This window comes from Macrobrachium nipponense, chromosome 23, assembly GCF_015104395.2.
Source record: "Macrobrachium nipponense isolate FS-2020 chromosome 23, ASM1510439v2, whole genome shotgun sequence".
In the NCBI taxonomy this organism is placed as follows: Eukaryota; Metazoa; Arthropoda; class Malacostraca; order Decapoda; family Palaemonidae; genus Macrobrachium; species Macrobrachium nipponense.
The window spans coordinates 18,466,399-18,492,323 of record NC_061090.1 but is presented as its reverse complement, the minus strand read 5'-3'; the positions used below and the strand labels follow the sequence as shown (position 1 = coordinate 18,492,323).

Here is a 25,925-nt window from a genome sequence, read left to right as displayed (position 1 = left end):
ACCACATAAGAGTGCACAAAAAGAAAATAATGCTATTTCTCCTAGTACGTAAGTGCAACAGTTACATTATATATATATATATATATATATATATATATATATATATATATATATATATATATATATATATATATATATATATATATATATATATATATATATATATATGAGTGAGGGGTTGGGAAATAACATTAAATACAATCATAAACAGCGCATTGTTAACAAAAGAACACAACAAGAAAATTCAACAAATAAATAAAGTTGACACACAAACATGCCTAGTTAGCATACACTGCCACCCAGTACAACCGTTAATTCAACCAGACAGATTTATTCGTAAGTACCCTTTTATTTCCACGAAAAAACATTTCAGACTGAAAGGACCATGTGTGATTCCTGCTCATATTTTGTGAAATAGCAGAGCAGGATTTTCTGACGCTGAAGTTAAAATTCATTGACCAACAGGTAGCTTAATGGAGCAGAAACATATCATTCATATTTTCGAAATATTCCATTCATGTTACTATATTAGATTCACATCAGCCGTGCATTTGATGTCTAGGCCAGTCCCTTACGATGCTCCTGATTGTTGATAAGCCAATCACAGGGCTGGAAACTCTCAGTCTCTCTCGAGAGTTCACATAGGTAGGATGTATGTTCCGCCTCGCCTGAAAGACGTATCCCTCAGGAAAAGTGGAACATAGATCCTACCCATGTGAAACCTCGAGAGATACTGAGAGTTTCCAGCCCTGGGATTAGCTTATCAACAGCCAATGAGGAGCGTCGTAAGGACTGGCCTAGACATCAAATGCACGGTTGATGCGAATCTGCTATGGGATATCCTTTTCACCAAGATATCACATAACTTTGAAAAATACCAGTATTCTTGTGGGCTGCGGTGTTGAATCAAATTCCTTTTCATTCACCTCCTCTGACAGTTGTTACGTAGCTCACAAGAGTGCAATGACATGGCATAAAAAAAACCTAAGATTTAAGTGAACGCCTTGATTCAAGGCATATTTTACGTATCCCCACTTATATCAGTATCAGAGATCTCGTTCACTTCTTAACCCCAATGGCACAAAACATACAAAAGCAACGCTGACTGATTAAATAGTTTCACTTTGTCTTGAACGCCTTTTCCAGTTCTTGAAGAGACTTGCCCCTGGTCTCGGGAAACCAACAGCTGACCATGAGAACCACCAGGAAATTTGGCAGGCTGAATATCATCAGGGTCGTTCCCAGCTCTAGTTCTGCGATGATCTTGAGGAAGGCGTAATTGAGACCAAATATCACCAGGTTGTATGTGGCCGTGATGAGAGAAGCTCCCAGGGACCTGACTGGAGTCGGGATCAACTCTCCGACGTATATCCACGGGATGGGACCCAGCCCTATTCCGAAGGACCCGACGAAAAGCAGGAGGAGGACGAGAGGCATCCAAGATTGCCCCGGGAGCTCCAACATGAGGAACAAGCCCGTCATGCCGATTGAGATGCCGCAGACGAAACTGCTGATCATAAGGAAAGGCCTTCGTCCTATCCTGTCCATGGTCAGGGCGGAGGCTATGTTCCCGACAACCCTGATGATGCCAATCAGTATGGTACACACGAACGGGTCGATTTCCACTCTGGCTTGCCTGAACATGTACACGGAGTAAGAGAAGAGAGCGCTTTTCCCTCCGAGCTCTCTCAGAATGAACATGACCCACAGGAGTAGGACTGGTTGTCTATTTTGCTGCTTCTTCAGCTGAGATGCCTGAGGAAAATTATTTCGGTTATTGTAAAGAACATCAAGAGCGAATTCCTGCTTTATTAATGCAGACGTACGTATTGGACAATCAAAGTCTATTAAGAATATCATCTGAAAAAGTATTGTGGATTCAACTGTGCTTTATGATGCAATTTGACATGATTCGCTTGCAAAGAAAACAAAAATGCTCGGAGTTTCCTCGGGTCATATGATTTTAAATTTTCATACAGCAACAGAGAATAAGCAACGAAGTTCAAAATACTGAAACTAAATAAAACTTTTGTAGGGGTTTTCTAAATAAACAGACGTACAAGATACAGACTATATAAATATAACTCATATAAAAATATTTGACAAAATCGAACAACTTCAACATTTATTAAATCTAGAATATTCTCTCACGTTTTTATGGATAACTGCAAAAGGAAAAATGCGGGTCCTCGAAAACCAATAATACAGGGTGTCCATAAGGTCCCAGTACCATTCTGAGCAATAAATACTTATAATGATACTAGGACTATATGGACACCTGTAGTTCGTGAGATTTAAGGATTACCTGGTACTTGAACGATGCTTTAGTAGGTGCTGAAGTAGCTGCAATGGCGTTGAGTTGTTCAGCCACGTCAGTTCCACTGGCTGCGAGATTTTTCAAGGACTGTTCAGCCTCCTCTAACTTGTTTTGCCTTATGAGCCAATATGGAGACTGCAAGAAGAGGATAAAAACTGTTAAGTTTTGTATAACAATGAGAAGCGAGAGAAGTTTTATGGATCATAACAACTTTGAGTTGTCTGTGTTCTTTTTACAACACTTGCTCTGTGTGAAAAAAATGCATTTACTGAGTTTTCTTACAGTGAGTATTCTGTATGGAAACGTAACTTTGATTTTATTGAATTCCAGTCAACAAAGAATGTTCATGTGCTGTAAGGGACAGAAAATTGCAAATTATACTTTAATGGTTCTTCAATTTTATTTACCTAAGTAATGTTCGTATTTAAAAAAAACTATCTACTATCGTACTTACGAGATTGTAACAGAACCCATTGACCAAACACAAAAACTCATTACAAAAGGCAAAAGTATGTAAACGTTCATTGGCCAGAAGAAATTTAATGTGTAACTAAACCAGTTAACTGAACCCTATGACTTGCTTAGAACAGCAACAGTGAATTATCGGCCCCGTCACAACAAACTAGTTCTTAGAACGTCTTACTCCGTCCTAAAAAATCGTAAAACTGGTTGCGGTCGGGGTAGATCGTGTAATTTTGGCCTAATAATGCCTCAAATACGATCATAGTACGTTCATAAGTTCGCAGTACGTCCATCTCGTCTGTATCCCGTCCGCAGTCAGTTCGTATCAAGTTCCGATGGTATATAGGAGCTCGTTCAGATCAGGCGGACCGGACACCGTTTCCAAGCAGTCCAAGCCCGTTCGTGGCTTAGATCCTTTCGTAACTAGTTCAAACCTATTCTTACTAGTTCGTAACTCAACCACCTAGTTCGCAGAGTTCATATAGTTCTAAGTACGTCCTCGCCTCGTGCCTAGTGCGTTTGGAACGTAATTGCAATCAAGTTCATGTCCGACGGCTATAAAATGTCAGCACGTTTTTGTCCGTTCTCATTCCCGCCTGTGATATTCCTTTTTATACCAATTCAAGGCCAAAACATATTGGCCTTGTTCTTATTATGCTACGATTTCGTTAAAATGTTCTACTCAAAAAAAAAAAATTTATTCAGTAATTTTTAAGTTCTCTTAAAGGTACATGCGTTCAACCAACTCTCTAATGTATACAAGGTGTGTAAATCTTTTAATTTATCAGGAAGTCGATAGGCACTTGACTCAAAACAAGAACTATTGTCCATTACAATCTCGAAATTCAGTTGCAGCATGGCGCTGGTAAAAAAAATGGTCTGCACAGTCACTGGCCTCTGTTGCATTGTTGACAAAAGTAGTCTCCACCTCTTGGCCATAAATGCCAAACGCATTTTCTACCACACGTCTAGCTCTAGAGAACCTGTAGTTGGCAATCATTTCTTCTCTTGTCAGCTGACGGCCTGAGTATGGCTTCATGAGGTATCGATGAAGAGTTGAAGACCAAAAGCGTCATCTACCAGCAGGAAATAAAGTCCTGGAAGTCATTTGGCAAGGGTGAAGGTGTCGGGAGGCCAATTGACCAATCTTCCAGCATTCTTTTAGTTCTGACTGGTTGTAGACCTGGGCATCAGACTGACTTCCTAGACCAGCAACATCTATCCACATGAATTTGTAATCGGAATTTACAAGGTCCATAAGGACGATTGAATAGAAGCCTTTGTAGTTATGATACATGGTACCCGTCTTTGCAAGCTTTCTGACTGGGTTTAAGCCAGTTCCTCACCCAAAATGATCTTGGTTTTTTCCTTCCTCTCCTCTTTTTTGCTCTACCACCCCATTGTACTCTTGCTCTGCATGAAAAACAGATGTAGAATGCCAGAAATGATCCCAAATGATGAACCAGGGAGGAAATGACGGGTATTTACACCATACCCTGTATGATCGTACTGCAGGCGGAATGGACTTAGTAAGAATGGCGTAAGAACGACAAAAACGTACTACAAAGTGAACACGTAGAAATGTGTTGCTAACTTTTTTCCAAAAATTGTGCTCTTATTTTGAACGCGTTTGGTCTGAATAACAACGTACTAAGGACGCAGTACGGTTGAGTTGATCCTGTCTGCGAACGGGGAAAAACGCACTACAAACGGATCGGTCGGTTTGCAAACATACTGCCAATAGACGCCCAACTACACCACGTCGTAACACATCCCTAATAGGATCGAAGTACGGCAGTTCCGTTTGTAGTACGTCCATCTCGTTTTAAGTATGTTGTCACTCTGTCTAATTACAGGACGGAATGGATGGCAAAAAGTTTTGAGCTGGCTCAAAGTCCTGGAGCACCCTTCCCGTCCTAGCCCGTCCATGAAGTTCGTTAACAGATTGTAAAAGATTGTTACTTTGTCCACTCCGTTCGAACACAGTTTGAGTCCGTTTGGCAGTGAGAACGAGTTCTGTGTGACGGGGGATACAAACAAATATGAACGTCCAGTTCTTACCTCTGGGACAGTCAGCAGCATAAGGAAAATGGGCAAACAAGGAACAGCAGACACAGCTGTGGCGAGCCCCCACGGCAGAAAATGGGCGAGCAGGTAGCTCACCAACACTCCAATGGCTGCTACGATCTCGGCCGACGAGGAAGCCAGCCCACGGATGTTAGAAGGACTGAGCTCGGCTACCAGGGGCTGGAGGGCTGTGCCAATCAAGCTGGAGGTGATGGCCAGGCCACCCCTGCCAACATACAAGAGCGCCAAGTAGGGAGAGTAAGCCTTCATCAGCCAAAACCCTGGCATGGGGAAGATGGCACACAGGATCATCCTTCTGGGCCCAAGCCACTCCATCAGGGAACTGGCCACGAGAGAGGTAGCGATTCCCAAAATGGGGAGAAAGGAGACTGCAAAGAAAAGAGTATCATTAGTGATGCTGAGTGAAAATTACGTCGTAGCTTTCGGTAAGCAATTTATCCATTGACTGCTTGCTTAGTTTTATGCAGTTAGGAAACGTTTTTGTCATAATTAAATTCAGTGTACTCAGATATTCAGGTCATAAAATAACTAAAAACAGATGATATATATTATTATATGTCCAAAAGAGCATGGAGGTTCATTTGTGGCGGGACTGCATAAGAAAACAACAACGGTCATTGATTTTTTCCAGATTCGGCACATGACTGTTTGTACTTAGAGAACTTCTTATCAAAAGAATATAATACTAAAATAATGGATTTCTTATATACACAAACACACACACACACACACACATATATATATATATATATATTATATATATATATATATATATATATATATATATCTATATATATACATACATATATATATACATACATATATATATATATATACATATATATACATACATATATATATATTGAGAGAGAGAATATAATAAAATCCACGTAAGAAGTGGAGTGAAAAACGGGACTTGGAACAAGTACTTTCGTAGTTCATTCTACTTCGAAAGTACTTGTTCCAGGTCCCGTTTTTCCACTCGCCTTCTTACGTGGATTTTATGAAAATCATATATATGTGTATGTATGTATACATTTATACTAAGAATCAAATCGTGACTTTATTAAATAAACAACTACCGTTACAAATTAAAATGAAAGTTAATAGCTGATCTGGGGCAGCTGAGTTGAGGAATAATGATATCTACAGACAAAAAGACATTGATAATTGTGCGTGAATATCTGAACTTAAGAATAATAATAAAAAAAAAAAGTCTGTCAGCCTGTTACCATATTCTATTTTTCTAAATTATTCAAATAATTCCCAAGCAACTATCGTAGACCCCCAGCGGTGTTCCTCCCGTAGGGGTTAGTGCCTGCAGTGCACCTCATGAGGTGCTATGTAGGCATTTCTTAAGGTTCTATGCAGCGTCCCTTCGGCCCAGAGCTGCAGCCCCTTTCATTCCTTTTACTCTACCTCCGTTCATATTCTCTTTCATCCATCGTACTGTCCACCCTGTCCTAACACTTGATTCATAGTACAACTGTGAGGTTTTCCTCCTGTTACACCTTTCAAACCTTTTCACTGTCAATTTCCGTTTCAGCGCTGAATGGCCTTAATTGCCCAAGTGCTTGGCATGTATGCCTAAAAAAAGAAAATAAATCTAATTATAACCCAGCCGTGTTCAAGTCTGTTAGTCAGTCCGTTTGCCGAGTGTGCAGGATTTGTCGTGTCGATAATTATAGCGGAAGGAGAACAACAGAATCATCGGTGCTACACGAATACTCAATTATAGTGACCACGATGGCGACTAACCGACGCTTGCAAAAAAAAAATAAATAAATAATAAAACAGCGAATGAGCACAATGAAGTGTTTCAGAATGAAGGGGCCAACGCTGTACCTTCATGAAAATGTTTTTTACTGGTTTGTTAAAACATTGCTGATACTTTGGCTTCGATCATTAATCGCAGGACATATATCTACCAGGGCTTCTCTCCCTTCAAGAAAAACTGAATTGGGGGTAGGTCACCTGTTCGTTCCTTTATCTCACTTGGCTGTGGTCATAAAACGCAAGACCTTCATTCATAACTGTTGTGCGAGCGAATGCAAAAGTGAATAAAGTAAAAATGAATTTGATAAGATTATCAAACAGGACAGTGATGAGAGGACGAACATTCGCGAAAAGGAATAAAATGCATCCTCTGAAGGAAAATAGATTAGAGATATTTAAACAAGCACACAGAACTGATAACTCTTAAAACACAAATGATACGAAAATGGAATGAAATAACGAAAAATAGGAGACAGAGCAAAAAATGAAGAAGTTACATGATCGTATTCTTCTAATGTAAGTTTTTAAAACAGAAGCCAATAGACTACAAAATATTTTGGATAGAATATGTTTTTGGGCTCAGGAGGCAATAGAATCATTATCGAAAAAACAACCTTTTTTTTTTTGTAAAAGTTATTAAAGTCATTTGGACTGGAAAGATAGATAACCCAGAGGAAAATGTGGGACTTGAGAGAGAAGGAAACTATAGACAGCCACCCAAAACGGAGAAGTTTATAGGACTAAGGAGTAGAACAGAACCAGTCGCCAGGGTATGTTGATAAACTAAGAACTTAAATGAGGATATCGAGTGCAATCACTGAGAGAAAAGAGGAATAGAGCAGGCTGTTAATTTCATTTCATCATCGTCCAAGAATTTTTATTTTCTGTGCTGCTCAAAATTAAGAAACAGCTAGAGCGCGTACATGTGAATACTCAAATTGAATAGCTTTCCTTTAATCATTCCTTACCAATAAACAAACAAACAAGTGTAGAGAGGAACAAATAACTTAGTTTTATTAGCGCTCAACAATGTCTTACTATCGTGGAGTCTGTAATCAGATGGCACTTGAGCAAGTCATGGTTCTCATAAAAAAGAAAAATGTGACATAACGTTTTCCCAGTGCTGAACATAATGGTAAGGGGCTATTAAACTTGAAGAGGGAGAGAGGGTAAAATAAGAATAAAGAGAAAAAACAAAATAGGGATGTGAATTATTCTGATGAAGGCAATTTGTTTTTCGTTGGCATTCGACGAACTACGAATTTGTTCGTTTATTTCTGCGTTCTTCATTTAACAACATCGCAAGAGAACACATTGTTATATGTTTTGATTTCATTGTTGGCGTTGTTGACGTGTCAGATCTTAAAGAACAGTTAAACAACTAAATAGTTGTATAAACTGTTCAGTTGACAGAGTGGCATTGTATAAATTCGGAAGCCAGAACCTCCGCCTGTTCTTCCATTATCTCTCAATGCACATCAGCTTGTCAGTTTATCAGATCTAGAATCTTATTCTCCTAAATTCTCAGTTCCCGCAACACACCCCCCCCCCCCCCCTCTCCCAACCCTTCTCTCCAACCTCCATCCCCAACGTTCAAGTTCCATCCCTGTACTTAGGATATAATAAACTTTAATTTACTTGTGAAATTCGTGCGTAAACCCATCTACATTATGGGCTTTATGATAGATCCCCATTTTGTAAACGACTCTCTCTCTCTCTCTCTCTCTCTCTCTCTGAGCATTTTTTTATTACCGTCTTACTCAGAAGTAGCATAGTAAGTCTACAGTAATGAATATTTCCAAAAAAAAACAAAAAAACTTGCAACTCACCATTCAGGAAATGTCGAGGTTCTTGATTACTAACACTTTCGCTTTTAATGGATATCATGAAACATTATTGACAACCTCAAACAAATAGTTTAAAAGAAGACTTTTTTAATTGCTTTTTTTATTCTTTTTTTTATAGTAAATATTCTCAACCGATGCCGTTGAAGCTCACAAAATGTAATGTATAGTTTTCCCACAGCAACAGCTATGAGCACTACCGAGTGAAATTAAATATAAACAAATATTTCGGGCCACCCTCTTGAGAGCTGATAGTTCAGCTCAGTGGTCTGGTAAAACGATGTTATATAATAATAATAATGTTCTGTTGATTTTCCTTTTTTGTTGCGCTCGAGGAGGAGAATTGCCTCTGCATTCTACCTTCTATTATTATTAATAATATTATCTCACTCACTGTAAGGTTGAATGTCGCATTTCTTAAAAAAAATAATATGGCATTTCTTAGGAAACACTAACATCCTTAACCATACAGGTCTAAAAGTATCCGTTCAAATATTGTCGCAGATACCAGAAATATGATGAAAATAATCCTTATTTCATGCACATTAATGACGACATTCTCTACCAGTATAAACGTTGAGTTTATTATACCATAAATTGCGATGATATATCTTTAATAACGTTGCACCTTTAGAGTTAAACTCGTGGGGGGAAAAGAGCGCTTAGATTTTGGCATGTCTGGACTCATCCCCTTTGTAGGTCGTGATTGCGTCTGTTGTCTTTTAAGTATGATTCTTTTGCTACTGCATCGCACTTATAATGTAGCACTGGAATAATGTTACGCTACATTTTCTTGTTCAAGATTGTAAGACGGTCAAACGTTAAGTTTATTTCCCGCAGACTATAGGGGTTACATTCAGAAAAAATAATAAAATAAGGTCATCTTGCAGTCCTATATTTAAGTGAGTTTATATATATATATATCCTATATATATATATATATATATATATGATATATATCTATATATATATATTTATAATATATATTCCTCATATACATGCATACATACATATGTATGCCACGAAGAAATGCGAAACAATGGAATGCTAAGTACTTTCGTCTTATTACCAAGATATGGACGCAGCAACTAAAGATATACTGAGACAAGGGCGTATATAATATATGCACCATAATTAGACGCCTTCTCTCTGCATATCTTTAGTTGTTGCACCATGTCTTGGTAATAAGACGAAAGTACTTAGCATCTCCATTGTTTCATTTGTGTTCGTGGCTGAATTTTTATTCATATAATCATCACGTGTTTATCTTTTCGTGATTTTAAATCAAACACATAATATACATATATATATATATATATATATATATATATATATAATATATATGTGTGTGTGTGTGCATGTATGTATATATGTGTGTGTAAGTATGCATGTATATATATATATATATATATATATATATATATATATATATATGTGTGTGTGTGTGTGTGCGTGTGTGTGTCTGTATGCCCATATATACATGCATTACACACGACCTTAGTATTCGTAACGCCACAAAAATCACAATGATGAATCAATTTGATCGTCCAGTTCCCGCTAAACTATATAATGTTCCCCTCTGATTCAGTCAGGTAACCTCTACTGTGCTCATCCGAGCTCAAGAAATGCATTTCCATGCTGAGATTTCAATCTTACCCAGAAGAGAGACGTGCTCCTTATTGACGCGAAACTTCGACGTGTCCTCCTCCAATTTTGGGAGGACGGCAGCCCATCCGATGACCATTCCGCTGAAGACCGCTGTGGAAGCCACAGTTGCCAGGTTCACCACCTGAAATCATTGCAATATGTTTACGTGCATTGAATTTTATGAACGATTTTTGCTGTAGTTGTATACCCACCTCTGTCCTCATTTTTTTTTTTTTTATTCCTACAAATCTGTATTAATGCATTGACCTGTTCCCGTCATTTCCCTGAACGTTTGATCCAAAATCTTACCCGAGACCGACTCTCACACGAAACCAGGCACTTCACCTCAGGAATGCTTTTAAACGAGTCTGACTTTTTCACGTAACATTCATTCTCAGTCCACGGAAATAGCATGCTCCTGTGTCCTTTGCAGCGGTTTCACTTTATCAAAGTACTCTCCCGACATAAAAAAAAAAAAATGAAAAAAAGTAACCAAGACATTTCCTTCTCTCAACAGCTTTCATTAGAAGAGGGAATACTCAAGAAATGATAATTAAGAGCTGTAATCTAACAGGGGTTTAGTGTAAATTTAAAAAGGGTTTATTGTACGCAATCAAACACACTCTTTCAGAAATATCAAAAGTAATAAACACAAATAATCCACAAAACCATTGTAAAAGGTGCCTTCGTCGCATCTCATGCGGTTCACTGTAGGTGTTACTTAAGGTTCTTTCCAGTGACCCTTCGGCCCCTAGCTACAACCCTTTTCAATCTTTTTTACTATACCTCCGTTCGTATTCTCTTTTTTTCCATCTTCCTTTCCACCTTCTCCTAACAACCGATTCATAGTGCAACTGCGTTGGGTTTTCTCTTGTTATGCCTGTCAAACTTTTACTCTTAATTTCCGTGTCAGTTCTGAATGACCTCATTGGTTCCAGCGCTTGGCCTTTGGCCTAAATAGCATATTCTGTTCTATTCTATCTGACAGACGTATCGGAAACAGCATACCTTCATCAAGTGATGCTATAGAGGCATGGAAACAAACCTTACGAAGTATACTCACCTGACGAAACCGGAAGCCCTTCTTGGCAGTGGCCACCTCGCTGCCCATCTCTGACGTCATCTTGGGATGTAGTTCTGGTGCCTGGAATGGACGATGATAAAATATGACCCTCACTCCATTAGGCATTACTCCAAAGTGCTATATGTTTCCACTCATGAATGACCCTGGTATCGTTATTATGACGAGGAATGACATTGTAGCGATGATGAAAATCGGTACTATTGTAGATTCATATCAACCGTGCATTTGATGTCTAGGCCAAGTCCCTTACGACGCCCCTTATTGGCTGTTGATAAGCCAATCACAGGCCTGGAAACTCTCAGTCTCTCAAGAGAGTTCACATGGGTAGGACCTATGTTCCACCTCTCCTGAGGGATACACCTTTCAAGAGTATCCCTCGGGAGAGGTGGGACATACACCCTGCGTATGTGAACTCTCGAGAGAGAGACAGAGTTTCCAGCCCTGTGATTGGTTTATCAACAGTAAATCAGGAGCGTCGTAAGGGACTGGCCTAGACATCAGATGCACGGTTGATGTGAGTCTACTATAGTATAGTCTACACAAATTTTGAAGCACCACATTTTTTGTACTCTAAAAGCGACGAAAATTACGATGGCATTGGAAATCGTATAATCATAATGGTGCCGAAGAGCCATTATGATAACAGCAATCCCATAGTGAGAGTGAATTGCTTGGGTATGTTATCAAGATGAAAATCCAGATTCAAAAGAATGAGAAGTCGCTGTTATTAAACTAAAAAAAAATGAATCACAATTTCTTACAGATAGTACCACTTATGTGATGTAGCAAATGTTATGTTCCTCACTTGAAGTACCGGACAGAACAAAACGTTCTTGTGCTTTGTGACGTAATTGCGTGTGAGAGATTTTCGTGGTGTTTATAACAAAGGCAGAGTCATTTTCTCTAATAACTCATTAATTATCTCCAGTGCGATAGGCTGTATTACAAGTTGAAGTGGATTTTCCTTGAATTCTTGAGTACAAAATGTCAAAAGGCGTCTTCAATGGCACCTCGTGACTTGACAACGACCTCTTCTCTGAAGCTTGGCTAAATAACGCCTGTCACAGTCCTGGTGTTTTACTTCACGGAAGCGGAAAAAGAATAGGGCAACGGAGGGGGAGGGGGAGGAGAAGAAGAAGGAAGACTAGCGCCTCAGTGGCGTGATCGGTATGGTCTTGGCCTGCCACCTCTGTGGCCTCGAGTTCGATTATCGGGCATTCCACTGTGGTGTGAGAGATGTGTATTTCTGGTGGTAGAAGTTCACTCTCGACGTGGTTCGGAAGTCACGTAAAGCCGTTGGTCCCGTTGCTGAATAACCACTGTTTCCATGCAACGTAAAAACACCATACAAACAAACAAAGAAGGGAGACAAGCAAAGCAGCGAGAGAAACATAAACAAACGAAAAGATTCAAAGTGAAAATTGCGTAGTCAAAAAAATGATTTTGTGAACTAGAGAAGGGATTATGGAAGGAAAAGGTGAAAATAGAATAAATGACCACTGATGGGCAAAAATGCAAAGAAAGGACAAAAACCACTTTTGGTAGAAGAGAAGGAACAAAGGACCGAGAAAAATCCAAATAAATGTAAATAACACAAAATAAATCTGCTACAGGGGCTACAAATACAGAAAATAAATAGCAAAAACCTATCTTCGGCAGGAAACAGAAACGTGAAGAAAATTACCCCGTCGTGGAAGAGTGAAAAAAGTAGAAAGCACAATGGCAAAATGGCAGGAGGCTTAATGAAGAGAAATTACACCAGAAGTCTACTGAAGATAGAATACCAAAAATAGTCTCCACCAGCGCTGGACACGAAGAAAGATATCTTTTACGTCTGCCAAACCCACAGATACCAATCTAGGGCTAGAATTTAACAAAAGAAGGGCCAGAAAAAATGGCACCCGAGGAAACATGAAAGAAAAAAACCGAATTAAAAAAATTATTTTCACTAGAGCAAAAGAGAAAAAAAAACGCATTACCTGATAAAGCGTCGAATCCTGTGAACAGAAGTCCTTTGGAAAAAGAACATCCGAAATTGCCCTCAGAAAGGACGAGTGGCTGTTCTGCCCAGAGTCCTACAAAGACTGAAGCCACAGCTCAAGATTTTCTTCTTTTGCTGAACCAAGTCTGGTAACATAATCCCGACATTACCCCTGGCAAATAATTATGTAACCAGCCATTTTTTTTCCTTTCCTCCTCTTCTTCTTCTTCCCTCGTTTGTGGACAGTCTGTAATTGCCATTTATGCAAATCCTCTTTTCTTTTGTAGTAAAGCATCGCAGAATAACCGTCTTCCTTATTCAGGTTTGCTTTTTTGTTTGTTTGTTACTCTCGTTTGTACTTTACTTCAGCTCTCATTTTTTCTCGGTATATATGTACTATTTTTATCGTTGTGGTTGTCTGTTGTTTTACAGAAAGTTGTGTGGATTCTTACATTAATTTTTACCAAAGATTTAAGGCCTCGTGGCTTGTAAGAACCAGTTCGATTTTGGGAGACGTCTGGATATGGATAAGACATCTTTAGAGGAAGAGATATCCTGCTCAGATTTGGTGGCATGGAATGGAATGGAATCTAGAATTGAAGCCAAAGGTCAAATGGCGGGGACCTATGAGGTCATTCAACGCTCAAACCTCAAATTAGTCGCAATATGAAACAAATGTTAGGAAAGACTGGAAAGTAAGATGGGAGAGAGATAATATGAACAAAGGTACAGTAAAAGGAATGAAAGGAATTGCAGCTAGGGACCGAAGGGACGCTGCAAAATATCCTTAAGTAATGCCTACAGTGTACCGCGTGAGGTACGCTGACGGCATTACCCCCTCTGGTGCAGACTCGATGTATAGGTTTGCAATCATCTAACCCCTTCTACTTTTGCTTCTTTTTAATACCTTTCCTTACATGGGAGTATATGCGTGGTTTATGTAATAATAATAAGAAGAAGAAGAAAAAGAAGCATTCTAGCTTGGATACAAAACATAAGCCAAACTTCTACTTCAGGGACATAGCCCTGGCTTGTACCTCAAAGGCCAGAGGCTCAAATCCCCAAGGATAACGTATGTCCTATCATTTCCAAGCAGTGTTGCCTTGCATAGCGTGCAAGTCTTCGCAAACCCGTTGAGGAGAACTAAATGCGTACGTCCACTCACCGCTGGTGAGCAAAGAACGGCTATACCATAGCAACAGATGCAAATGTTCCCAATGATACTAAGTACATGCAGTTGGATAAGGTTGGTTCTTTATACCCCCCTACCCGCTTTGACTGAGTAGATATAACGTTGGCCTGATGTATCGTTGGTCAGCGGTTCGAATCCCCAATGAAGAGGTTGGTCTAATCAATAACAATAATATTCGCAATAACCTTTATTCTGCAACATTGTTTAAGTCTAATTATGTTTTTACTATGAATTCATTAGTAAGAATCGGTGTTGCCAAGGCAGAATGTATTGCAAGGCGCATCTGGTAATCTATACACAAACACCAGACTGAGAGCATTCATGAGCAGATTCATTACTTGAGTCAAGTTTCTGTTTAGCATATTCTTGAATAGATGAAAGACAGCTAGAGCGAAGAATGCTGTGCACTTATTTCTCAACTTCTTTATATTTACTTGTTACAAATATCAGGCGAAAACTTACTTTTACAAATCCGGCCAATAACTGCAGACTGTTGTTGCTTTCTATAAACCAAACTAATGAAAGGTGATTTTGGATTTGGATTAAACTGGTAACAGAGTATCCACAACGATTTTTTTTTCTAATCTTTTGTTTTAGGCTTTATATAAATTCTAGAATTTCGATCAAAACTATGGGAACACCTTAACGTAATATCTACATAAATTAGCAATCATATGGGATGTCCTCTCCTGATACTTGTCATCCTGAACCGATTCTTACAAAATTTGCATTTCGCTCTAGGCATGTTTTGAAAACTCTTGATTTATATTATGTATGTATGTATCATATATATATATATATATATTATATATAATATATATATATATATATATATCTATATATCTATATATATATATATATATATAGATATATATATATATATGTATATATGTTTCATATATATTTGTTGTATAAAAGATATATAATATACATATATATATATCATATATATATATATATATATATAATACATATCTATATATATATATATATCTATATATATATATATATATGTATATATATATAATATAATATATATGAAATACATATATATATGTATGTTATAGATGTAATATATTCCATATATATTTGTATAATATGATATACATATTTATATATGTATGTATGTTATATATATATATATATGTGTGTGTGTGCGTGTGTGTGTGTGTGTAAAAACACATAAACTCCACTTATCTCACCCGATGTAATACGTTCAACTATGCACTTCCGCAGATCTATCGTTGTTTGGTCCCAGAAGATAACCTTCCTTGTGCAGCATGAGTCCTGGCTCCTTCGACGAGTGTTCACTGAAATGTTCAGTCCAAGACTGAAGTCACAAAATGCAACTCCGAACGAAAGCAGTAGCCCAGTACAGTCAGGAGTGCTTGTGCAGACAAAGCGCAGACCAAGCGCTTTAATAACCGTCCACTTTCCGCGAAGTCAGCCAACCACTTGAAGCTGTTCAATTGAACTCGAAAAAATGAAGAATTTAGGACATTAGAGCCGTTGTGCTTTGACACACGAAAGCAGTTGGTCCACAAGTCGTGGGACCAAATCAGAAGAAGTAGAAGACGACATTGTAAACGGAGGAGGTGACAATTCACAGACGTTCACGAAAGAGCAACAACTAAAAAGATAAAACTGGGAAGGGGGCCCAATTCGAGGTCAAACTAATCAAAGTTTCTTTTGTAAGTTACATGAAATTAAACTTAGTTCTTACCACACGTGTTGCCTACAAGAAATCACGTGACGTCAGTATCACGTAACAGCCTCTCGCGTTTGCTGATAAACGAGGAAAATGACGCACTTTCTCTCCGATGACATCAGATTGAGTCGGGAGATTAAATGGGAAGATACCGCAAGGACTATCATTTCTTCTTGCGATACAAAAGTCCTACTTAATCCCTGACGACAAAGAGGTGAAGGACCGCCAAGTAGAAGTTTAATATGAAAGCGTGCAATTGTTCGCCGTGGGTGTAGGCTACTTCTGCACCCTGTGATTAGTGGCCCTTAAGGTTTATTTCGACCTTTCCCAGCTCTTTTATTATTTCATTCATTTATACTTTCATCTTTCTATTTATTTACTCGTTTTGAAAAGCTTCGCATGCACAAACAACACACACAATATATATTATATTATATATATTATATATATCTAATATATATATATATATTATATATAATATATATATATATATATATAAGATAATGACTTACTCTTATAAATGATATACCGTTATCAATATCTACTTTTGCGTTTGTCCCTTCAAAGGAGTAAGGGCAGATTATTCGAGCGACAAACGTAATGGAACGGAAAGGACTGATGAGCATAAAGACAAAGGACATAGCTAGGGATTGAGGAACATCGTCAGTTGTGGACGAGGATTGGAAAAATATATATATATAAATGAATAAATAAGAAATCTACGAGTGTTGAATTTCATTAAAATATCGCATTACTTCCAACGGTTTCCACCGACAAATTTGACTAACAAGCATTGGTTTATTTAATCATTTATCCATTTACTCTACTGGGGTCAAATAAATCGAAGAATTAATAATCAAAATATTTTAAGTGAAAAAAAATAAGTATGAAACCCAGGAACGATTACGTACTTCAAAGGTATACGGTTGAAACGTCTATAGAATTAAAGCCAGTCTTTATTCTAAAAGGAGAGATCTGGGGAAAATCAAGCCATACTCACCGTGAAATTCATGGAGCAGAATGTTAAATTCTGACGTCTTTGAAATATTTACAAATTAACAGATTTCTTCTTGCAGAACCGTAGCTAAGGCGGAATGGAAGAGGCTGTGCAGAAATGCCTTCATGCTCCCTGAGTTTATCGGATTCAAACTGTACAACTGTGCGTCATGAATTTCACGGTGAGTATGGCTTGATTTTCCCCAGATCTCTCCTTTTAGAATAAAGACTGGCTTTAATTCTATAGACGTTTCAACCGTATACCTTTGAAGTACGTAATCATTCCTGGGTTTCATACTTATTTTTTTCACTTAAAATACTTTGATTATTAATTCTTCGATTTATTTGACCCCAGTAGAGTAAATGGATAAATGATTAAATAAATCAATGCTTGTTAGTCAAATTTGTCCGGTCGAAACCGTTGGAACCAATGCGATATTTTAATGAAATTCAACACTCGTAGATTTCCTATTTATTCATTTATATATCTATATTTTTCCAATCCTCGTCCACAACTGACGATGTTCCTCAATCCCTAGCTATGTCCTTTGTCTTTATGCTCATCAGCCCTTTCCGTTCCATTACGTTTGTCGCTCGAATAATCTGCCCTTACTCCTTTGAAGGGATAAACGCAAAAGTAGATATTGATAACGGTTAACCATTTATAATTGTAAGTTCATTTATCTTTTATATAGATATATATATATATATACACACACACACACACACACACATATATATATATATATATATATATTATATTAATATATAATATATTATTCTATATATTTAATATATATATATCATGTATATATTATATGTGTGTGTGTTGTTTGTGCATGTATGCATGTATAATATGTCTGTAACTTTTTCTTATTTTTGAGCCAAAAAGTGTCAGCCGCCCACCCCCCCCCCCCCCCCCCCCTCTCTCTCTCTCTCTCTCTCTCTCAGTCAGTCAGTATTACGTAATATACATATTATATCTGTCTGACGGGCTACAGTTGATATCATTTTTTTTACCTTATTCAAGTTTGTTTTGCAACCTGATGTTTTCCAGGCTCTTATAAGATGTTTGCTTGTTTGATATAGTGAAGAAATGCGAGTTAAGATCACAACATAGTATCGGTGTACGAACCGAAAAGAATGGTTTGGTAACTTTACAAAATTGGTTTTACACATTGACCTAAATTCGCAGCAATACATCGTCTTGTGTCGCGTCATGATCTGAATTGGCTCTTTAAAAGTTTGACAAGTGCCAGAATTTAAAAATATGCTCTGTTGGGCAAACACAAGTTAATGATAGGTCTGAGATTGCCCAACTGGGCTGTTGCAGGCATCGTATTGCGCAATACTTGCTCGCAGTGTACTATATATATACCTACATAGACACATACTACATATATATATTGCCATATATATTTATATATATATATATATATATATATATATATATATATATATATATATATAATTTATATGCAATATATAATGGTTTATACTATTAGTCTACTGCAATGTAAATAATCTTTCGATTTGGGATGAAAAACAGACAAAAATAGGGCGATAGCAAACTAAGTATTCTCTCTCTCTCTCTCTCTCTCTCTCTCTCTCTCTCTCTCTCTCTTCTCTCTCTGCTTTTATGACATTGTTGCAAATACGCATATTTTTTCACTCAACATAAGCGACCTTTTATCAAATAATCATTCTGTGTGCGTGTGTGTGTATGAAATACATATATATATATTATATATATAGATAATATATATATATATATATATATATATATATTATATATATATATATACATATATATATTTGTAGCTTATATATATAATATATTATATATATATATATATATATATCTAGAGATATTATATATATATCTTGATTGTATATAGATAGCCACGAAGGAGAAAGGAAAAATAAACAACGGAGTTTCCGCAAGATCTTTCGACGTTCAACGTCCTTTACTTAGCAGGTAAACTGACTTACATGGGGAATTGACAGTTCAGGAAAGCTCGTATAACTGACAGATAGGGATTATAAGGAGATTAGTACCTAGAATCCGGCACACCTGGAGAAAGAGTAACTTTTCCAAACAAGCTTAAACATGGGTACAATTTAAAAAACAAAAACAAAAAGATTAAGTCAATCTGCTCAGACACAAGGGCAAGACAATTAAAGGATAATATAGGGTGACAGCTATTCAGAACTTTGGTAACCAAAAACTTATTCACAATACATATTCACAATACATATTAAACATACATTTACAATGAAGATATCTCTAAGGCAACTGATTTGTATTTAAGTCTGTAATTATATCTTTGAGGTCATTCTTAAACATGTTACAAATGCAAGGGTCTACATGAAACAGGCCACGACTTATATTAAAATTACATTGTGAAGTAAGTTGTATTATAGCAGATTCTAAAAAATTTCGTGATAAGACATCTTTTGACCTTGCAATCACTGAACTACCAATCCAATTTATTCGGTGGTTGTTTTCACTTAAATGAATGAATATTGCATTAGATATTTGCCCAGTTTTACAGAATATTTATGCTGGCTTAATCTTACTTCTAAGCGTTTGCCCGACTGTCCAAGATAAAAAGAGAGGCAGTCCATACATGAAATTTTATATATTATGTTGTTGCTTTCCCTGGGGCCATTTTTTATTAACATTCCTTTTAGTGTGTTATTATAGGAAAAAACAAGGTTGACCTTAAAGGCTTTTAACAATGATTTAATGGTTTCAAATCCGTTAAAATAAGGTAAACTAAGAATGTTCTTAGAATTTTCTTTCTCCGTGTTACTTACACTACAAAACTTTTTGTGGGCTTTATTATAACAAATATCTAATATATGTGAAGGATGACATAAATCTTTCCCTATTTTTCTTATGTATTCAATTTCTTGATCCAAATATTGGGGACTGACACTGCGCCATGCTCGTAAAAACATAGAAGAAAAAATTTATATTTTGATGTTAAGATGGTGGCCTGAATAGAAATAACATAAGTTAAGTTGCTGGTTGGTTTCCTATAAATGCTGAATATATATTCAATGGTGAATCTTATCAACAAATATTTGGAATGGCAATGGGAAACCCTTTATCATCACTCCTCTCAAACTTGTACATGGAATTCTTTGAAAAACGCTATTTACCTAATATCATTTATATTCCTGTAAAGTGGTATAGATATGCTGATGATATTTTAGGTGTTCTGCCTGCTGGTATTGATGTAAATGATTTACTCTAAATTAAATAACCAGGTACCATCGATTAAGATTACTCCAGAATTGGAAAAAGACAATTGCCTCCCTTTCTTAGATGTTTTGATACATAGAGAACCATTTCAATGTAATTTCAGCATTTATAGGAAACCAACCAACAACTTAACTTATGTTCATTTCTATTCAGGCCACCATCTTAACATCAAAATATCAATTTTTTCTTCTATTTTTTTACGAGCATTGTCAGTCCCCAATATTTGGATCAAGAAATTGAATACATAAGAAAAATAGGGAAAGATTTATGTTATCCTTCACATATATTAGATATTTGTTATAATAAAGCCCACAAAAAGTTTTATAGTGTAAGTAACACGGAGAAAGAAAATTCTAAGAACATTCTTAGTTTACCTTATTTTAACGGATTTGAAACCATTAAATCATTGTTAAAAGCCTTTAAGGTTAACCTTGTTTTTTCCTATAATAACACACTAAAAGGAATGTTAATAAAAAATGGCCCCAGGGAAAGCAACAACATAATATATAAAATTTCATGTATGGACTGCCTCTCTTTTTATCTTGGACAGTCGGGCAAACGCTTAGAAGTAAGAGTAAGCCAGCATAAATATTCTGTAAAACTGGGCAAATATCTAATGCAATATTCATTCATTTAAGTGAAAACAACCACCGAATAAATTGGATTGGTAGTTCAGTGATTGGAAGGTCAAAAGATGTCTTATCACGAAATCTTTTAGAATCTGCTATAATACAACTTACTTCACATTGTAATTTTAATATAAGTCGTGGCCTGTTTCATGTAGACCCTTGCATTTGTAACATGTTTAAGAATGACCTCAAAGATATAATTATAGACTTAAATACAAATCAGTTGCCTTAGAGATATCTTCGTTGTATATGTATGTTTAGTATGTATTGTGAATATGTATTGTGAATAAGTTTTTGGTTACCAAAGTTCTGAATAGCTGTCACCCTATATTATCCTTTAATTGTCTTGCCCTTGTGTCTGAGCAGATTGATTTAATCTTTTTGTTTTTTTTAATTGTACCCATGTTTATGCTTGTTTGGAAAGGTTACTCTTTCTCCAGGTGTGCCGGATTCTAGGTACTAATCTCTTTATAATCTCTATCTGTCATTTATACGAGCTTCCCTGTACTGTCAATTCCTCATGTAAGTATCATGCAACGTAAAAGCACCAAACAAACCAAACCTCATGTAAGTCAGTTTATCTGCTAAGTAAAGTACGTTGAACATCGAAAGATCTTGCGGAAACTCCGTTGTTTATTTTTCCTTCGTGGCTTATACCTACCTATATTTATGGATTTATCACGTTCCAAACTTTCGTGATTCAGTTATACATACACATATATATATATATATATATAATATATATATAATAATATATATATATATATATTATTATACATATATATATATATATATATTTTATATATATTATATATATATATTATATATATATATATATATATATATATATATATATATATAGTGAAAACATTTTAATATGGGCATAGAAGTCAATGCCCACACACTGAATATTTAAAGGATCTCTCTCTCTCTCTCTCTCTCTCTCTCTCTCTCTCTCTCTCTCTCTCTCTCTCTCTCTCTCTCCTTTTATGACATTATTGTGCAAATACACATTTTTCACTCAACATAAGCGAGCTCTTATCAAATAATCATTCTCTCTCTCTCTCTCTCTCTCTCTTCTCTCTCTCCTCTCTCTTCTCTCTCTCTCTCTCTCTGTTTGTGTAAAATACATCGTAGCAAACGAAAGTGTATATATATATATATATAATATATATATATATATATATATCTAATATACTTATATATATAGATAGATAAGATAGATAGATAGATAGATAGTAGATAGATAGATAGATAGATAGATAGATAGATAGATAGTGTGAAAACATTTTCATATAGCTTAAAAGTCAATGCCCACACGCAGTGAATATTTAAAGGATCTGTGACTAACAGTGAATTCCCGCCAGTGAATTCTCGCCAAAAATAAATCATCCCATCACTTATATCACTTATGGGGCTACACATAAACCTGTTTTTATTAAGTTTTCCATCTTAGGCCTGTGCTGTACAAATGCAGCAAGTTTAGTTGATGGGATATAAAAAGCCAATAGTGTGTTTACTTCGCCTTTTTTTTCAGAGATGGTGCGTGGGTGCCTCGACACGTTCAACCCTCGTTTTCATACTGAACACAACTTATCAGAATTTACCCTCCCCAGTGTTGCTCTTTTTTTCCTTTACTAGGCCTGTCTAGTAAGCTGTCTAAGGCTATACTTAAGTTTTTTTTTCTTTCAACTTTCTTCTTAGCCATCGGCTACCGAAGGAATCAAGTTGTGCTTCCATCATTTTTAAGTGTATTTTCCTAGTTTAGTTTTTGATGAGAGAACAAGTATTCATTTTAATCATATATTTAATGGTCATACCAATACATTTATCCGATGCTGCTCGCTTTTTATGTCTACTCAAAGATACAATTATGGGATATATATATATATATATATATATATATATATATATATATATATATATATTATATATATATATATTATACATATATATATATATACTATATATTAGATATACTATATATATAATCTATATATCTATATATATACTATATATATATTATATATAATATAATATATAATATATGTAATCCTATCTATATATTAATTATATATACTACATATATATATATATATATATATATATATATATATATATATAGTAATTTTACATTGGTCATTTTATGTTTTTGCATATTAGGCCACATATAACTAATTACTATAAATGTCATTGTAATATTGATATATATATTTATATATGTGTGTGTCTGTTAAAAATACACACATTACATACATACATACATACATACATACATATATATATATATATATATATATATATATATATATATATATATATATAATATATATATACATACACGTTTCCCCTTAGCCAACAAGACTGCCCATATACTTACATTGCAAGATTCCACACTGACAGAGAAGTCACTATCCTGATTAATCATTACTCAGCCACTAGAAACACAAGGTTGCCTGCTATACACACATATTGCTAAGTTCTTATATACTAAGTCGCACTAGTTTCATGTTCCCATGAATAAACCTTTTGTTCGTCTGTTCACCAAGAAAAAACGTCGTGTTTAGTTTGCCCCCAACTGCTTCCGTGTTGCACTACCGGGAAACAAAATTATAATAACGTTGCCAGTTGTGTAGCTACAGGTAGCATTCTTTTTGCATTTCCTTGCATGTAGTTGCCACGTATGTTTTTATGGATCATTTATTTATCTAAATCTTGGCGTTATCACACGGCCAGACTCGTGCTGTTGGCGACAGAATTGTGTTATTTTGACAAAAGACTGCATCGACTTAACACTGCTGCGAAACCAGATCACGGCAACAAAACAGAATCTTCTCTCTCGTGACATCGATCCATCTCTCATTTTTCCCCCCTCCAACCAGCGCAGCGAGGGGAGAATTTGTTTCTCTTCATTTACTACGCACTATTTTCTTTTCTCCTTATGCACCTTCATACTACATTCGTGCCGTTAATTTTGAGCTCACTGAATGAAATTAAAGATCTCTGTATTCATTCAGTAAGCTAACCACAGAATAATAGAACGCACCGAATTTGTCTTGACCGAGGTTGCACTCAGTTGTATAGTCCGCTTTCATAATTCCGGGTTATTTCGATCGAGCAGTTTTTCATTTTACATAAAAAATTAAGGTCTCTGATTTATGTGCAAGAATGTCCTTTTAGATAAACACATGTATACAAATATACAACATATGTATACTATGTTTCTGTAGAAATATGTTTGTGTCCAACCTCTCTGTTGGTTTTCAAAACTGGAAATGCGCAGTAAACCATCTAAGGACGGAAACGAGAGAGAGAGAGAGAGAGAGAGAGAGAGAGAGAGAGAGAGAGAGAGACGTAAATCTCACCTGAGAATTATCAAGATGCAACTGAAAAATCTCTGATGAGATTTTCTCTATTCAAAAGTAACACCTAGACAAACGTTCTTGAAAATTTCATATCACAAGAACACTATTCGTTAACGCTCGCATAACTCAATCATTACAGAGCTTCAGCGAGTTCTGCAAGTATTACAAGTGGAGGAAAAATCGACGAGTGTTGAGTGAATTCTTGCCTGTGTATTGATTTACGTAAGGCACTGGAGAGTAAAACTTCTTAGGCAGGAGTGACTGACCGACCTCGGTTCGTGCAGCTGCATTTGCGTCCGTCCATTTTGATTTTAACACTGATGAGGAACACCGTTCGTAAGTCGGTGTTTATTTCATTTTACATAGTGATACACTTTACTATATAATTGTGGATTTCTATGCCACAGATTGTTCTTCACGAGATTATTTCTCATCTGTTCTATACTGGATTTTCCATCGTACCTAGTTTTCAGTATGGAGTTTTCGCTGTTTGAAATTCATTAAAGAGCAAATGGTGTTTTTTTTTAATATCTATTGTGTTCCGAGGACTACCACTGTCCAGGAATAGTGTAAAACAAACATTATGTTATGTTTATTGATGCCGTGCGAATAGCTAATTCACGAATATACATACATACATACATACATACATACATACATACATACATACAACATACATACATACATACATACTATACATATATATACTATATATATATATTATATATGATATATATATGATATATATATATATGGGGATACAATCCACAATGATGTAAAATCCTTCTGTAGTTTTATAAAATATATATTTCTTGTACAGAAACTTAAAGCTTTCGACCATCAGCTGTGGTCTTGTTCACTAAAATGTGATATATCGCCTCAAGGAACTAACATTGTGCAGGAGCACAAACAGACTTTTCTCATGACAACATTTGAAACTATAAAGATTAGGTGACAAGCTAATTAACCATTATTATGTATAAACAAGTGGTTGAGCCCTCGTCCTTTTCAGAATTCGTCTTGATCTTCGTGGGGGAATGTTTCTGTTGTCAACTGCTTGTTCTATGCTGGTTGGGTGGTTTGTTGGAGAAATGACCTGTGTGCAGGAAATAAGAGAAGAAGCAGCATCATCATTGTATTGAATCCCCATGTACTTAGAGGTACGACAGAACAATTAGTTAATTAGCTTGTCACCTAATCTTTATTGTTTCAAATGCTATTATAAGAAAAGTCTGTTTGTTCTCCTATATGTCAGTTCCTTGTGGTGATATGATCAAATTTTAGTGAACAAGACCACAGCTGATGGTCGAAAGCTGTAAGTTCCTGTACAAGAAATATATATTTTATAAAACCACAGAAGGATTTTACATCATTGTGGATTGTATCCCCTATATATATATATATATATATATATATGTATGTATGTATGAATCTATATTCTTGAATTAGCTATTCGCACGGCATCAATAAACATAACATAATGTTTGTTTTACACTATTCCTGGACAGTGGTAGTCCTCGGAACACAATAGATATGAAAAAAAAACACCATTTGCTCTTTAATGA

The 25,925-nt window shown here is 36.0% G+C and overlaps 1 protein-coding gene across 2 annotated transcripts; it reads right to left on the bottom strand.

Moving 5' to 3' along the window:
• Nucleotides 1-24,238, bottom strand: LOC135199142 (facilitated trehalose transporter Tret1-2 homolog). 2 transcript variants are annotated; one of them, XM_064227049.1, is made up of 6 exons: nt 23,376-24,238; nt 11,198-11,278; nt 10,144-10,276; nt 4,841-5,235; nt 2,306-2,452; nt 1-1,755 (listed from the first exon to the last, which is right to left on the bottom strand). In XM_064227049.1, the coding sequence occupies exons 1-6, from the start codon at nt 23,421-23,423 to the stop codon at nt 1,120-1,122; spliced, it is 1,440 nt and encodes a 479-aa protein (XP_064083119.1). In that variant the 5' UTR covers nt 23,424-24,238; the 3' UTR covers nt 1-1,119. The 2 variants fall into 2 exon arrangements, with proteins under 2 accessions (XP_064083119.1, XP_064083125.1); XM_064227055.1 differs by lacking the exon at nt 23,376-24,238 and adding an exon at nt 15,594-15,899.
• Nucleotides 24,239-25,925: the final 1,687 nt, after the last annotated feature.

What these genes read in the sequence shown, in the direction of transcription:
- LOC135199142 (XM_064227049.1), bottom strand. Translation starts at nt 23,423, where the DNA reads ATGATTAATCAGGATAGTGACTTCTCTGTCAGTGTGGAATCTTGCAAT. An exon ending in TCAGTGTGGAATCTTGCAAT is followed by an intron (nt 11,279 to 23,375) that starts GTAAGTATATGG and finishes CGTCCATTCCAG; the next exon opens with GCACCAGAACTACATCCCAA. An exon ending in AAGCATCGTTCAAGTACCAG is followed by an intron (nt 1,756 to 2,305) that starts GTAATCCTTAAA and finishes AATTTTCCTCAG; the next exon opens with GCATCTCAGCTGAAGAAGCA.